Source organism: Knufia obscura (genome assembly GCF_036327395.1).
Source record: "Knufia obscura strain CCFEE 5817 isolate CBS 148926 chromosome Unknown scaffold_2, whole genome shotgun sequence".
Classification (NCBI taxonomy): domain Eukaryota; kingdom Fungi; phylum Ascomycota; class Eurotiomycetes; order Chaetothyriales; family Trichomeriaceae; genus Knufia; species Knufia obscura.
Genome location: NW_027042688.1, coordinates 2,343,468 through 2,357,581, shown reverse-complemented (window position 1 = coordinate 2,357,581; position 14,114 = coordinate 2,343,468). Strand labels below are relative to the sequence as shown.

At 51.8% G+C, this 14,114-nt stretch overlaps 7 protein-coding genes across 7 annotated transcripts; 4 read left to right on the top strand and 3 right to left on the bottom strand.

The window, feature by feature from the left end:
- Positions 1–821: 821 nt before the first annotated feature.
- Positions 822–1,894, bottom strand: PMZ80_002720 (uncharacterized protein; the record flags this gene model as incomplete). Its single annotated transcript, XM_064871152.1, has 3 exons — positions 822–1,034; positions 1,075–1,819; positions 1,869–1,894. 3 exons carry the CDS (start codon positions 1,892–1,894, stop codon positions 822–824), a joined length of 984 nt encoding a protein of 327 aa, XP_064733605.1.
- A 466-nt stretch (positions 1,895–2,360) lies between these two features.
- Positions 2,361–2,870, top strand: PMZ80_002719 (uncharacterized protein; the record flags this gene model as incomplete). Its single annotated transcript, XM_064871151.1, has 1 exon — positions 2,361–2,870. The coding sequence occupies one exon, from the start codon at positions 2,361–2,363 to the stop codon at positions 2,868–2,870; it is 510 nt and encodes a 169-aa protein (XP_064733604.1).
- A 703-nt stretch (positions 2,871–3,573) lies between these two features.
- PMZ80_002718 (uncharacterized protein) lies at positions 3,574–4,325 on the bottom strand (the record flags this gene model as incomplete). The annotated part of the gene is made up of 2 exons (XM_064871150.1): positions 3,574–4,061; positions 4,115–4,325. The coding sequence occupies 2 exons, from the start codon at positions 4,323–4,325 to the stop codon at positions 3,574–3,576; spliced, it is 699 nt and encodes a 232-aa protein (XP_064733603.1).
- Positions 4,326–4,499: 174 nt separating this feature from the next.
- Positions 4,500–4,667, top strand: PMZ80_002717 (uncharacterized protein; the record flags this gene model as incomplete). The annotated part of the gene is made up of 1 exon (XM_064871149.1): positions 4,500–4,667. One exon carries the CDS (start codon positions 4,500–4,502, stop codon positions 4,665–4,667), a length of 168 nt encoding a protein of 55 aa, XP_064733602.1.
- Positions 4,668–5,836: 1,169 nt separating this feature from the next.
- On the top strand, positions 5,837–6,823 carry PMZ80_002716 (uncharacterized protein; the record flags this gene model as incomplete). Its single annotated transcript, XM_064871148.1, has 1 exon — positions 5,837–6,823. One exon carries the CDS (start codon positions 5,837–5,839, stop codon positions 6,821–6,823), a length of 987 nt encoding a protein of 328 aa, XP_064733601.1.
- A 1,346-nt stretch (positions 6,824–8,169) lies between these two features.
- PMZ80_002715 (uncharacterized protein) lies at positions 8,170–10,038 on the top strand (the record flags this gene model as incomplete). The annotated part of the gene is made up of 1 exon (XM_064871147.1): positions 8,170–10,038. The coding sequence occupies one exon, from the start codon at positions 8,170–8,172 to the stop codon at positions 10,036–10,038; it is 1,869 nt and encodes a 622-aa protein (XP_064733600.1).
- A 935-nt stretch (positions 10,039–10,973) lies between these two features.
- PMZ80_002714 (uncharacterized protein) lies at positions 10,974–14,025 on the bottom strand (the record flags this gene model as incomplete). Its single annotated transcript, XM_064871146.1, has 3 exons — positions 10,974–13,098; positions 13,150–13,763; positions 13,810–14,025. 3 exons carry the CDS (start codon positions 14,023–14,025, stop codon positions 10,974–10,976), a joined length of 2,955 nt encoding a protein of 984 aa, XP_064733599.1.
- Between the last annotated feature and the right edge of the window lie 89 nt (positions 14,026–14,114).

Here is a 14,114-nt window from a genome sequence, read left to right as displayed (position 1 = left end):
CGCAGGAAGGCGCGACATGGCCAGCTCATTCATATTCTCATTTCGAATTGACTGGCAAAGCATCATTTTTACCACCTTCGCGAGGCCGATGGCAAACAATTACTCAGTTGTTCCGAGAACATTCGAACCTTATGCAAATAACAATCGGGAGATCATATCGTGCATTTTTTAGCTGTCAAATGCTCACACAGACCTTCACCAACACCTCTTCAATCTTCATGACGCGGCGTCCGGGCTTAGTCTTTTGCCTGCGAAAGTCGACACTTTATATCGCAGCATGCAACAGAATAGCGTACACAACATACGGCCTGCTTGACAAAATAACACAAAGGCCACTCAGATCAAAGCACCGATCGCTTTGACTCAGCAGCAACGCGAGTAAGGATTTCCTCGCCGTATACAGCTATCGCATGTATATCTCGCACTCGACCCAACAGCAGTGCCATCATCACGGAAGTGTCTTCGCGCTGGCGCGTCTAACCAGCATCCACAACCATACTTCAGCCTCTTGTCGGCACCAGCACCATACGTCTCAAATCGGAACCCAGGGCCCTTGCTCACGTATCTCATCCTTCCATATGCGTCTGAGAAGCTATGGAGGTAATGACCGCCACCCATTGCCTGTCGGTCTCGAGGAGTTTCGCCTGGTTTTGGCGGCTCGTATCGTGGTGTATCGACTGCTGAAGATGGTTGTCGATAATTCATCATTGGCGGATGAGTCGTTTGAGCGCGCGTCACAAGGTCAGAGGAAGAGACAGTTTTCTGGTTGCAAGTCAGTGGGTGGCATCGCTCGTGTCGCGGATGTGGACATGCATAGAACTTCACTTCCGAATGAGGTTGTGTGTGGTGGCGACAAGGGTGTCGGTGATGGTGATGGGAATGGTAGCTGTTGCCATGGTGGTGGTTACTGTTGTTGGTGCCGTGAATGTGGATGTGGACTGGAGCTCCACTAGAATGGTGCTGACCATGACCTTCACCAAACAGATGTGGGTAAGCATGCCGAGGAATCGTCCAAGATTGACCAAAGGTCGAAGCTGAGCAATATGTAAGAACAGACTGAGGTGGAGGAGGAACAGGTATCGGAATCTGCTGAGCTGGGAACGCTTGGTGCATGAAAGGTCCAGGCGCAGGCATGATTGCGCCCATCATTGGTGGCACAGCCTGTCCTGGTTCGACTTTCAACTTTTCTTTCCTCAGCCACGCTGCCTCTGCCTCACCTGCGTGTGGATGCCAGTTGCATTTCTTCAGAGCTTGCAAAGCTGCAGCCACATCTTGATGGAACTTCTCGAAGGTAGTGCAAAGGCCAAGGTATCTCTTCACGTCTGGCAGACGACCTGTTGCGAAGGATCGAGCGATGTTGCCAATTACAGCATCTTGGATCTCTCGAAGGAAGGAGTCGAGCTCGGCAGCTATGGCAGCCATCTGGTCGGTCGTCAAGAGTTCGGTCTGCAATCGAAAGGCCGTCTGGTGGACTTCGTGTTCGAGGAGTTGCACGCCGAGCTGTCTGGCTGCGCCCAGGGCTAGAAGGTATCTGATTGAGTTTTGAACTACTTCGCTGAGAGCGCAGAGACGACCACTACCGCAGCAGACCTGCATCCAGTTAAAGATGTCGTGCAATGCCAGCGCATTACCTTTCAAAATATGAATGCGACTTGCTTGAAGCATATATGCACTGCCGTTGACGCCACCAGTGCATTGCTGCTGGATCGTGGTGGAGAAGTACGTGAGCATTGCTAGGGAATATGGACCTCCAAGGTGCTGGTAGGACCCGTCGCCATTGTCATCGTGGTCGATGGTGGCTTGTGGCCCTGCTAGCAGACTGTTTGTGGTTAGCACATTGGAAACATCATCAACAGCGACCGACTTACGTCTGCAAGTTGAATGGAGCAGCCATGCTTCAGGTATGTTGTGGCGGGCTTAGTTGCGATAGAGATATCGAGATCGTGGTAGAAGCGAGAGAGAGAACGAAAGATGCTGGGTACTCGATAACGAAACATGTGGACAATGGTACAGTGCAAGTCTTATGATACATCGACGAGGGAATGTCCACTCATGCAGATGCACATCAAAACGGCGACTATGAAACAAAGCACTTTCACTTGGCTCACTATAGTGCGAGCACATTTGTCGTTGTGGTGACTTTGCCGGCATCCACCAGAACGTCTTCCTGAAGTATTCCTTCAACACCGTTACGAAGCGAGCAAACTGATCGTTGCACCACACTTCCTGAGCCGACCAACTCTGAATGGTCTAATAGAGATACCCGACATCGCAGTGCGACTGTGAGACTGCATTTTTCTGATCCCAAACAGTGACTGACCATGAGTATAGACATATATCACCGATCCATAACGCTTACAATGGCGAACGCTCCTTCGGGTCCTGCAAAAGGATCAGCCATGACCGACCTTCTTCGCCTCCGCCGACTCGAGAGGATCGAGAACGTCCTTAAAGAAGACCACCCTGAGACGTACGAAAAAGTGATGAAACGAGTCGACGAAGCCTCTCCACCTCCTGTCCACCGTATCAAGGATGGGATGCGAAAGGTGTTGAATAAGGTTACGAAGCGCAAGTCACGGCCAAGACCCACAGCACAAGAACAACACGCTGTGGCAAATGAGAACGTTATGACGCAAGAGTCAGCTCGAGATGATCATGATGAGCACAATGGAGCAACCACCGCCCAGGTCGATACTGTCGTCTTTACTGAAGAGCCGAGCTCAAACCCACAGGATATTACGAGCTTCTCTGCAGCAGAGATCGAGCAAGTGATGTCAACGGAGGGCCCAGGCTCGAACAAGGATCTGTTCGACAAGTTTGAAGCTGAGCAGGCTGAGCGTGCTCGACGCCGAACACTATACGGCAATTGAGAGATCCGCTCGAAAGCGATGGCGGTGACGACTTGGTGAGGCCAGATGGAAAGAAAACCAATGATTGAGCAAGGGGCTTTTCACAGCAAAGGCGTCGAACCTGGCCGGCGAGTCAACTGTGCTTCATACACCACGTATGCAAGCAGATATTAATTGATGTCATATGTGCTACTAGACGACGAGGATGCATGGCGAAGACAGGAAATGAGAAACACATACCACAATGACAATCGGAACATGCATGCATCGCTATGAGTGGTTAGAGGTCGCACGTCTGGTATTAATTGAGATCTGCAGATGGGAGGGGCTGCAGATTGAGTAGGCATGCAAACTATAGATGGGCTGAATAGTATAGCCTCTGAGAACAATATGATGTAATCGAGAATGCATGACCAGCGCAGTGTGTGACATACCTTCGCGCTATACCTTCGCCCTTTGCGCTGTGCGTGATTGCCACCTAATTACACGTGCATGTCACGAAATGACATACACTGGGCATGACCATCTTAGCATGGGACACATTCAGGCTTGGCACACGACGCAAAATACGCCCACGAAGGCAAGGAAGATAGAAAAACACAGCTTTCGGTAATTAAATGACGATGGATTGAAGATATACACCACTTGAAAAGTGATGACCATCAAAGATGACCACGGTCATCGCACGCAACTGCGCGCAGAAGCTCACCTATAGGTTTCGCATTCAATGACCCTCCTTCTTCTTCTCCTCATCATCCTTCGCAGCCACAGCATTATAAGTCTCATAGCTCAAGCTATCCAACAACGTCGCCCCAACAGCCGGAACAGCATACTCAGTCGTAAACGTAACAGTATCAACGCCAATGAACTTATCGCTCAGCCTCGCCTCCACCATATCACTAGTGAGCTGCAGCAACTCCGGAGTAAACGTGAACTCCTGCTCCGCAACCTCATTGCTTGCCCTATAACCCTGGACTTTGACGGTGCAGCCCAGCGCGACTGAAGCGACGGATTCGGCCGTGGCGATGACGCAGCCAAAGTAGAATTTATGGAAGTCGAATGTGTCGGTGACAGAGCCGGGGTATTGGGTTGTGATGACGGGTGTTGCGCCGTCGAAGAGTTGGCTGCGGGCGCTGTAGGCGCCGACGTTGGAGGGGCTTTCGGGGCTGACGCCTGCGATGTCTTGGCCGGCGAGGCCTAAGGTGATCAGGTCTGGAGGGGGATGTTAGACTAGTCAGTTGACAAAGAGTGTGTGGAATACGCACTGATGCCTTGGAAGTCGAGACCGTTGTATGGACCGACTTCTTCGATGGAGATGAGACCTCCGGCGATGGGCTCAAGGTCGTCGAAGGTGGATTCGTATTGTGTGGTTGTTGGCTTGCTTGGGATGGATTTCCACTCTGCGCTTTGGAGGGGCTGGGATGGGGCGGCAATTGCGAGGGCCGCGAGGGCGAGGATGACTGCTGTCTGAACCATTTTGGACTGTGATTATTGGATTCCTGGTGTCAAGTGCTTAACGAGTGTGGGGCTGTAAGAGCTTGGTGTTTAAAAGAGTGACTTTAGTTGGTAGACGAAGTTGTCGTTGCTGATAGTTTGAAGCAGAGGTTTGCTGAACACGAGCAGCACTACCGCTTTTGTAGAAAGAGCAAGATGCGCTCCTCGTCGGCTGTCGGCTTCGACCAAGACGATGTACGTGATGTGATGGATGAGGCGGACAAGAATGCATCCTGCGGCAATCTCGTTGACAAGCCGGCGGCGATGATCTTCGCCGGCTATCTGGCCTTTGCGTTGGTGGTCTCGCTACTCCGGAGTGATTGACACGTTCCGAATGGAGTATATAGACCGTTATACACCTGAGGCTCTAAGTAAGATCCGCATAACGATAGCCGCAGGTGTGTTCAGCATTGCTCCTCTCCTTTGTTAGGTCAATTCGCCAGTAAAGCAGCCAAGCGACGCATGATCGATAGCCAGGACCTAATTCTCAAACACATGCTCTCGCAAGTTCAGTAAAAGTGGTGAGCTTCGGCCTGCTGCGGAACCATTCGAGTCAACAGCCTCCGATACGGAGTGGTAGTTCGGAGGCTGACACTCTCCATATCCGGCGATGTGCAGAGATTATTCTTTTCGGGTCAAAGCGACAGCAACACCCGGTCTGAAAGGAGAAGCACTGAACCTCAGCCACACGACGAGCTTTCCTAATTTGAGCAGGTGAACTGGGGAGCTTTCATGTCAACCCGAGCGTGATCGGCAACGAAGATATCCCCCTTGATTTCTCCGGGCCGTGGTAGACTCCACAACTGTACTGTGGCTGGATTTAGCGGCCAGCAATGCAGATCGCATTAAAGCGTTCTCAGCGGTTGTCCGAAGTCTGTAAGCATGGTCTTAGTGGCACGCTAACAAATGATGTTTACAGTCTTCGGATAACCGCTGAGGCGTTGCAAGGTTGGTTTCTCCCACAGCTATTTCTCTTTCACAAACAGGGAGATCATGTAACCGAAGCCAGGTCATCGCCAGTAACGCCGCGCAATGTTTCTGCATTACTTTGACAGAGATAGAACGCCATGTATGCGAGCATTTGCTGTTCAACCGGCTGGCTCGTATCCTCCTCGGACGGAGGACCACCTCCAACTGATCGGCTCGGGTATTGTTATTGTTCTGGGTAGCCATCATGTTATCGAACGGCCGCAGCTCTTGCGAGTGCTTTGAAGCAGAGCCACAAGGGCTTATGTCTCCTCTCACTGTCTGATCTGCCCCGCACAGCCGGGCCTGACACTGTTGCCTGATAATCCTCTAAGCCTCGTCCGAAGACAACTCGACGATACTAACTTCAAGATCTAGACGCACCAGGACGTGACAGCTGCAAATATCTGGACAATTTCAGTGACGCCGCAAAGCGCATCACGTTGAGGTTATTGATCCGAAGGGCACCAAGTCATCACCACAGACCCCAGTTCGGCGTGCATCGGACGAACTACCCGGCACCAACTATGTCGGTGGATACGATGAAGAACAACGAACCTTTCTTGAACACTCGCATACGAACTGCGCTCTACGGCCTAGCAGTCTGCGACGCCCTTGGTGCACCCCTCGAGTTCCAACCGCGCCAACATGACCGACCCAAATATGTTAGAGACATGCTACCTAACGCCAACTTCGACCTCCCCGCAGGCCACTTCACAGATGACGCATCCATGGCCCTCTGTCTAGCCCATTCTCTCGTTACCAGTAATGGAAAACATAACGCTTTCGACCAAGCCATACGCTATGTCCGCTGGCTTGACGAGGGATACATGTCAAGTGTAGCCGATTCGGCATTCGATGTAGGCACACAGACGCGACAGGCACTGCAGTACTGGCGCCAATCGGCTTCGGCTGAGACCTTGAACTTCGTTGGGCGAAAGTTCGACGAGGATTGGAGATGTGGTAACGGCAGTTTGATGAGGGTACTTCCCTGTGCACTCGTTGCCAAGACAGAGCAAGAAGCGGTGGTGTTGGCAAAGGAAAGTAGTAGGGTTACGCACCCTCACACGAGATGCGTTGACGCCTGCGGATTGTATACGCGTTTAGCGTGGCATGCTTTGCAGGGAGCTAACAAGGAACAACTGATTGGAGAGATGCAGAAACATGTCGAGAGCCTCGAGGTGGAGTTACGGAAGCGGCTGCAGCAGTATGACAGCATCGAAGCTTTCGACTCAAAGCCTCGGAAACAGATTTCGTCCAGTGGGTATGTTATTGACAGTCTGGAAGCTGCCTTGTGGGCATTCTTCGCTACAGAAACGTTCGAAGCTGGTGCAATCGAGGTTGTCAATCTTGGCGACGATGCAGATACCGTCGGTGCGATATATGGAGGTCTTGCTGGAGCATTTTATGGCAAGGTCGAATGTATACCCGAAAGGTGGCTGAGGGACATGAAGAGCTTCGAACTGGTCGTTGAAGCCGCACAGCATCTAATAGACTTGCATACAAGAGTATAGACTGGTGGTTGCACGTACACGGTATGGACCAATGATGCATTGCAACTCTTGGGCGTTATGAAACCAGGACGTTGGGCACTGAATAGCGTAGGTCCAGGATTATGGTATGCCACTTCCTCTCAGAGAGGGTCTTTCTGCGTCCTGACCTCTTTTGCCATGCTCAAGTATTGTCAGAGCTCTGGTGTGACTTCTGGTGCGCACTAGCTCCTTGTGATACTTGTGCCTTACTTTCTCGACCGTTAGCAAGCCGGGACAATCTTGGAACAAGTGGAACAGGTGAAGAACGCGCCAGTGCACCCTCAGAGAACAGGCGGCACGATGAGGCCCACGGATTGAGCCGATATGTTCACTATAATACTACCTTGCGGACACCACAACTTTGACACGTAGCATCTAAGCAAATGTGCCACGCATCTCGTATGGCCCTTCACATCCATATCCAGCCCTATTCCGGTGGTGATATCGTACATGGACACGAGTGGCAAGCTTTTTGTGTTGTTTGCTAGTAGGATTCTCTCCACGACGCATTCGAAATACGCGGCTGCTCGAGATTCATGCCAAGCCTCAGAGCTCGATATAGTATACGCTTATACAGAAGCTGCTAGCGTGACCATTGGCACGAGCTGCAGATGGGGCAAGTTAGCCGGAAGCAATACCATGCATGAGGCCTCGTGTCTTCTGTCTCGAGTCTCACGGCCACGAGCTCGTGGTGTGGTGCAGCGTTTCATGATGAAATGACCAAATGTTACTGTTGTATTAGCAGCCTCTCATTCGGTAGTTTCTCGAAACATTGTTCCACAACCTAAAGTACAGGATCTCCCAAGGCCTCGGATGGGCATGCTCGACGTTCGTATCATGCCGCAGATCGCCTCAACGTGGTCAACCTCGTCCATCAGTGACTGAAGCTTCGGTCCATGTCAACAAGAAACTTACAGTCCAAGACAAACACGAAAGATGACTCTGTGCAAGCCTTTGTCGAAGCCCAAGGTAAACATCGTCTCGTTGAGGGAAAGGTGCACAACTCACTGAATGCCTGCCCAAGTCGGTGTTGCCGACTACATCTGGCTTGCTCCGAAGATGCGTGGGGTCGTAAGTCGCTCAATCCGTGATCAATATTACACCTTTTGAGTAGTAATCTCAAACCTGCTTGAAATGATCTCATGAGATCTGCTCATTGTCCGGTCTGCCGGATGATATGCTCCTACACACTACTCGTACTGGGCGCCACTGTTGAGGCACGGGCGTGAAGAACCAAGCGGACTACCTTGACTTATCTCAGCAGTAACACACATACTGCCACTTCTACCTCATCCAAGTGCAGCACGATAACCGACGTAGCCGCTGACATGGCACCTTGCCTTCCTTCGGACAAGCTTACTACAGATACCCTCATCATCGGGGCTGGTCCCAGTGGCCTGTTCACTGCTCTCCTGCTGCTCCGGTACGGCATATCAGATGTTACCATCATCGACAAGTACCCTATACGGACTCTGACGGGCCATGCGTCAGGTCTACAACCACGAACTCTGGAAATCCTGCATACACTCGGCCTGAAGTCGCAGTTTGATATCAATGCTGGAGGTGTAGCTGACACCGCATTCTGGGCACCCAAAGATCAGGACAGCGGAATCAGTAGGGCAAGTGCCGCGCCCGAAGTGACGAATCCCACAATCTACAAGCGCCTAATCATACAACACCAAGGTCGCACGGAAGAAGTACTCAATGCAGAGCTTGAGAAGCTTGGTCACCATGTTAAAAGACCTTTCGAGTTTCTCGACTACGAGTACACCGAGGACAAAGATCATCCCGTCTGCGCGTACGTAAAAGACATCGCACGCGGCCAAGTCCAGCAGTACCACTGCCGCTACCTCATCGGAGCCGACGGCGCAAACAGCGTTACGCGAGCAGCATCCAAGATCGAATCCACAACCCACGAAACAAGCGACTCATGGCTCGTGGCAGATTGTGCCATCAAGACCGACTTCCCCAACATCCGTCGAAGATGCGCAATCAGAACACCAGCCGGCAACCTCATGCTGATACCTTCTCCGCGCAACACAATCCGAATATACATGCTCATCACCAACAAGCAGGACCTGCAGGATCTAGCAGCAAGCAAACTCGATGACCTTCCAGCACCCCTTTTCAAAGAAACCCAAGGCCGTACACGCACAACACCACTTGAAATCCTCCTGAAACGCCTCCCACCCATCCTCAAACCGTACACCATCCAAATCACCCACATAGACTGGATAAGCAAATACGTCGTCGGCCAAAAAGTCATCAAATCCTTCACAGACAATCGAAACGTCCTCTTCGTAGGCGACGCCTGCCACAGCCACTCCCCCAAGGCAGCACAGGGCATGAACACCGGCATCCAAGACGCATACAACCTCGCCTGGAAACTCGCACTCATTCTCAAGGGTAGAGCGAACCCCTCCCTCCTAGAAACATACAATTCCGAACGATGCCACATAGCAAACCAACTAATCGACTTCGACACTAAATTCGCCAAGCTCTTTGGCGACCAGTCAGCGCTTAACTCGGGGGACTTCGAGAAGACATGGAAGGAGGCACAGGGGTTCACGAGCGGGCTGGCGCAGGAGTATCCTGCTGGTCCGCTTGTTGTTCCGTTACCGGCTGGCGCGGCGTCAGAGTGTCCCTGCCCGCTTATCCCCGGCCAACGTCTTGCGCCTATGTCCCTCATCCGCCACATCGACGGGTACCACCTCACCTCCCTCGACACAATGGCCTCCCTGGGGCACTTCAACGAAGTCGTCTTCGCCGGCGATATCTCGCGCGAACCCCGAAAATCAGAGTTCCGCAGGCTATACGAGTTCCTCACGTCACCTGGCTCGGTGCTTACGAAGTACAATGGGCTTCCGCCGGAGGGTCAAGATGGCTGGTTACCAGACGATATCTTCTCGAGTCCGCCGCTGCCCCTATCATCGGGTGAGAATGGAAAAGTTATGAACCTGTATGTCGTGCACACGGCTAGTCGGTTTGATGTTGAGCTTCGGCCGGACTTTGAGCTGTGGAAGTGGAATTTCTTTGAGGATGAGGGTGGACGAGAGCATAGGATGCATGGTGTTGAGACTGATGGGCCGATTAGGGTTGCGATTGTGCGGCCTGATGGGATTGTGGGGATGGTAAGGGATGGGGATGGGGGTTTGGGGAGGGAGGTGCATCGGTATTTTGGGGGGTTTATGAAATGAGATGGAGTGATGGAGGCGTTGTGTCGTTATTTCTTCGTGGTCTCTAGGTTTCTGACTTCGGCGTCATGAGTTGACACCGAGTGATGGATCGACTCAAACAATTTACAGTCAGTTTGGACGATGTTTTCGTTCTGTGCCGGCCGGTTCTCTGTTTGAGAGCTTCGTTGATACCATCGCTCTTGAGTCGAAAGGCGGCTCTCTTTCTAGCATCTGGCAGGCGCAGCCGCAAGCTGGCTTTCATATGTCCTTCGTCAGCTGATCCAGAGCCCATCAGATGCGAACACCGGGCTGCACGTCTCTGCGGCCGTTCATAGTGTAATCAGCACGAGATATGGACATTGGCCACAGCTTGGCGTCTACGTGCGCTCACAATATATGCTGGAACCGTGTCTCGAGGACTCAAGATCGCGGTTATTCTTTAGGTTCTCGATATTCGACCTCACTCGCCGCGGCACTATCTGGGAAGAGGCCAAACCTAGGCTGAGCCCGCATATACTGTAGCACAGTTGCAGCTCAAGATCTAAGCCTCATCGTGGTTTGGAACGAGATCCGGTGGTGTTGGAGCCGATGTGCGTGCTTTTGCTTGTTGAGGACCGAATATGGCCGTCACTGCGGCATTGTGGCGCTCTGCAATGGTCCAAGACGAAATCTAATATTTCAATAACCGAAGACAAATGTGAAGAGAAGTATCTCAGTATACGCAGAATTTCGAAAGATAAGACATTGGCTGTTATTATGGTTGTGTCATTCCTTCATGAAGTCGCTCATATGGTCGTGGCTTTTGATACTCGTTTATTGCCTGACAACACTCTCGCTCAATGCCAGTCAAGCACAATACGTTGAGATGGTGTTCAACAACCAGGTACTCAGCTCATGTACTCGCTTTGTTGCTCTCAGCCTGCCCTTCATGCGCGTTTTTCGGCAAGATAGCTACATCAATAGCCATATCCACCGGACCTGCCTCCCCCATAACTGCCCTCATCCTCGTCATCTCGTCTTCTACTGTAACCTCGTTGGTTGTCTTCATCTTCCGCAAACCCGCCGGGCATCTCTTGCTCGTTACTGCCTCGTCGTCGGGCATTTCCATAACCTGAAGATTCGTACTCATCGCCGCCTCGTCTCTCAGAACCTTGTCTCCCAGAATAGCCGCTTGAGCCATAACTTTCTTGCTCGTTACTCCCTCGTCGTCGGCCACCACCAAAGCCCGAAGATTCATACTCATCGCCGCCTCGTCTCTCAGAACCTTGTCTCCCAGAATAGCCGCTTGAGCCATAACTTTCTTGCTCGTTACTCCCTCTTCGGCCGCCACCACCAAAGCCTGAAGATCGATACCCATCGCCACGGTTGCCTTCACCGTAATTCCTGGACGAGCCGTAGCTCTCTTGCTGTTGGCCATAGGCTGAGCTACTCCCATAACCAGATTCTTCTCGTCTGGACTCGCCATAGTTGCTCCTCTCGTTCTCGTTGTTGTATTGGTGGCCATAAGTGGTTCTTTGAGTGTCCTCATCATCCGTTCTTCGACCGTACGAACGTGGCTCATCATCTTGGTCGCGCCTGCCGTAAGATCGCGGCTCGTCATTATCGTGACCTCGACCGTACGACTGCTGACCGTACCCAGATGTGCGCTCCTCGTCGTCGTTGCGTCTCCCACCACCAAAGCCTGAAGACTGGTAGGAAGGAGTCTGGTATGAGCTGCTAGTATTGGACTCGTATCTTCTAGACTCTGAGGAATACCCACCACTCGAAGACTGGTTGTAGCCCGAGTACTGCTCATTCTGGCTACCATATCTGTCCTCTGTACGAGAATGTTGACTCTGTCCGTAGTTACCAGAACCAGGTCGACCTCCATACGTGGATGTGTTCTGTGTTCGGCGCCCGTTATTACCGTAGTTGTAAGACTGGGTATTGTCGTCATCGTTGTCCTTGTCATTGTTGTTCAGACTAGATAGAACTCCAGTCCCAACAGCACCAGCAAGGCCGCCAACGAGTGAGCCGACTACGCCACCACCCACAGCTTCTCCAACAGTCTGGCTGATCTGATGAGTTGCCTGATTGGCAATGTCAGGAGACATGCCGGAGGGAGCACCAAATCCACCTGGAGCTCCAGGGTGAGCGGAAGTGTAGACGTTTGGCATGCCGAGTTTCTTGGCAGAGCCATGACCGTGATCTTTGACACCAGGCTTGTGGTTTCGACTCTCCTCAACTCCATCTCGAGAGAGCTGGTCTCGAAGGCTGTCTTTCTCCCGCTCGGATTTCTCTTCCCACCACCTCTCAACCACGGAGAACATGAGGTTCCGACCATCAGCAGCGCCATCCTCTCCCTGGTTGCGAAGAGCTGGGTGGTGGAAGACACCGCGGATGATTCGGTTTAGAGTTCTGTCGATGTCGATGTCGTCGTCATCCCACGCAGCAATGAGTTGCGGAACAACCCACTTGAGGACTTGACCAGCAACCTTGCCGGCAGGCTCATTGAGGACATTGCTGAAATGATCCTTCGAGAGCATGGAGTGAGTTGGATCAGAACAATCGTCATCTCTAAAGACGATGTGCTGCGCCTCGACGGATGACTGAATGATGGCATTTGAGCCTGTGTTAAGCTCGTTCTTGATGGCGGAGACAATCGGTAGGACGAATGGTGCAAGGAGGCTGAAGACGAATATGTTGACTTGCTCTTGAACTTGCTCTATCAGGTCTGGCAAGATAGGGATTTTCTCAATCGTCTCTGTGATACCTTGCATAACTTCGTCATGCCATTCGATAATAGGGTAAATTTGCTGCTGAACATCGTTGACGTATTGGAGCCACTCTTCCGGTTCACGTGGACTAATCTGAGTGTTGCCCATCTGGTGTTGAGTTGCATTTGTTTTGAGCTCATCAGCCTTACCCGCCTCATCTTTGCCACCGAAGACGCCGTCAGGAATCTTTTTGAGGAGGTCTTGCAGCACGCTGGTGTTCTCGCCTTGGTTTTGTGCCTGTTGGAGGGTGCCCTCGAGCTCCTGAATCTCGGATTGGGTGGCTTTGTCATCCAGTTCTCCGCAGACAGAGTGAAGGAAATCTACCCTGGATCTCGTTAGTAAAGTGGATGAAAACACTTTTATGACTTCTTCTTACCCGCCAAAGGTCCCGGTGACGATTGGATACACTGCCGAGCGCGCCCCTCTAAGACGCACTTGGCAGTTTCGGCCAACATGAGGAAAGACATCTCTCTCACCGAGTTCGATAAGGGCTAGTTCAGTGTAGTTGGAATGGGCCGAGAAGTCTTCAAGACAATGGCATCCAGTACCGAGAAGTCTGAGAGCTTCGTAGAGGTCTGCTTTGTTCTTGTTACGACCATAGCGACGTCCGAGTTCAATAGAACGGCCAAAGAGTTTTCGAACAAGACCTGCAGATGTATCAATGCCCAAGTTCTCCGAGGCGATGTATGCCTTGAGGCCTGTCACAGGGTCGATAGCTAGTTCTGTTCTTTCATCAACGGGTCCTCGAAGTCGACGATCGTATTGGCGAGCATCTTCGTTCTCGGCGTAGTCTTTGGGGTTGTCAATGTGCTCTTCTGGACGATAACATCCAAGTCGTTCAGTGGTCACTTCGAATTCCTTGGTACCGTAGCCAAAGGACATGAAGCCAAGAATCCAGAGGACGACACGAATAGCTTCGGCGCTGACATATTTGACAGTGCCCACATCAACAGCTTGGGAGTAGTCTCGAAGCCAGTTACCGAAGTAGACCTGTCGATGGTTAGTGTCGTTCTGATCTTGTCTGAGAACGACTTACTCTCTTCACATCAAGCTTGCTGAACTTCTTCCCGCTCATGGCTCTCGAGGCCATAAGCGTGAGGAGAGTGTCTTCGAGGTCGCCATGACGCCAATTTTCACCTTCGACCTTGGAGGTTGAGCCAATGTTACCTGCGCCAAAAGCCTGAGCAGGTCGTGCAAGAAGGATGATACAAACCACGCAGAGGAGCGTGAATTGGGTTGCGGAAATAGCCATTCTAGCGTCTTTGGATGAGTTGTGGTAGTGTTGTGATCCCCTCTTATTGGCTGCGGGGTGAAGCTGGTAAGGGACTTGAAATGTGGAGG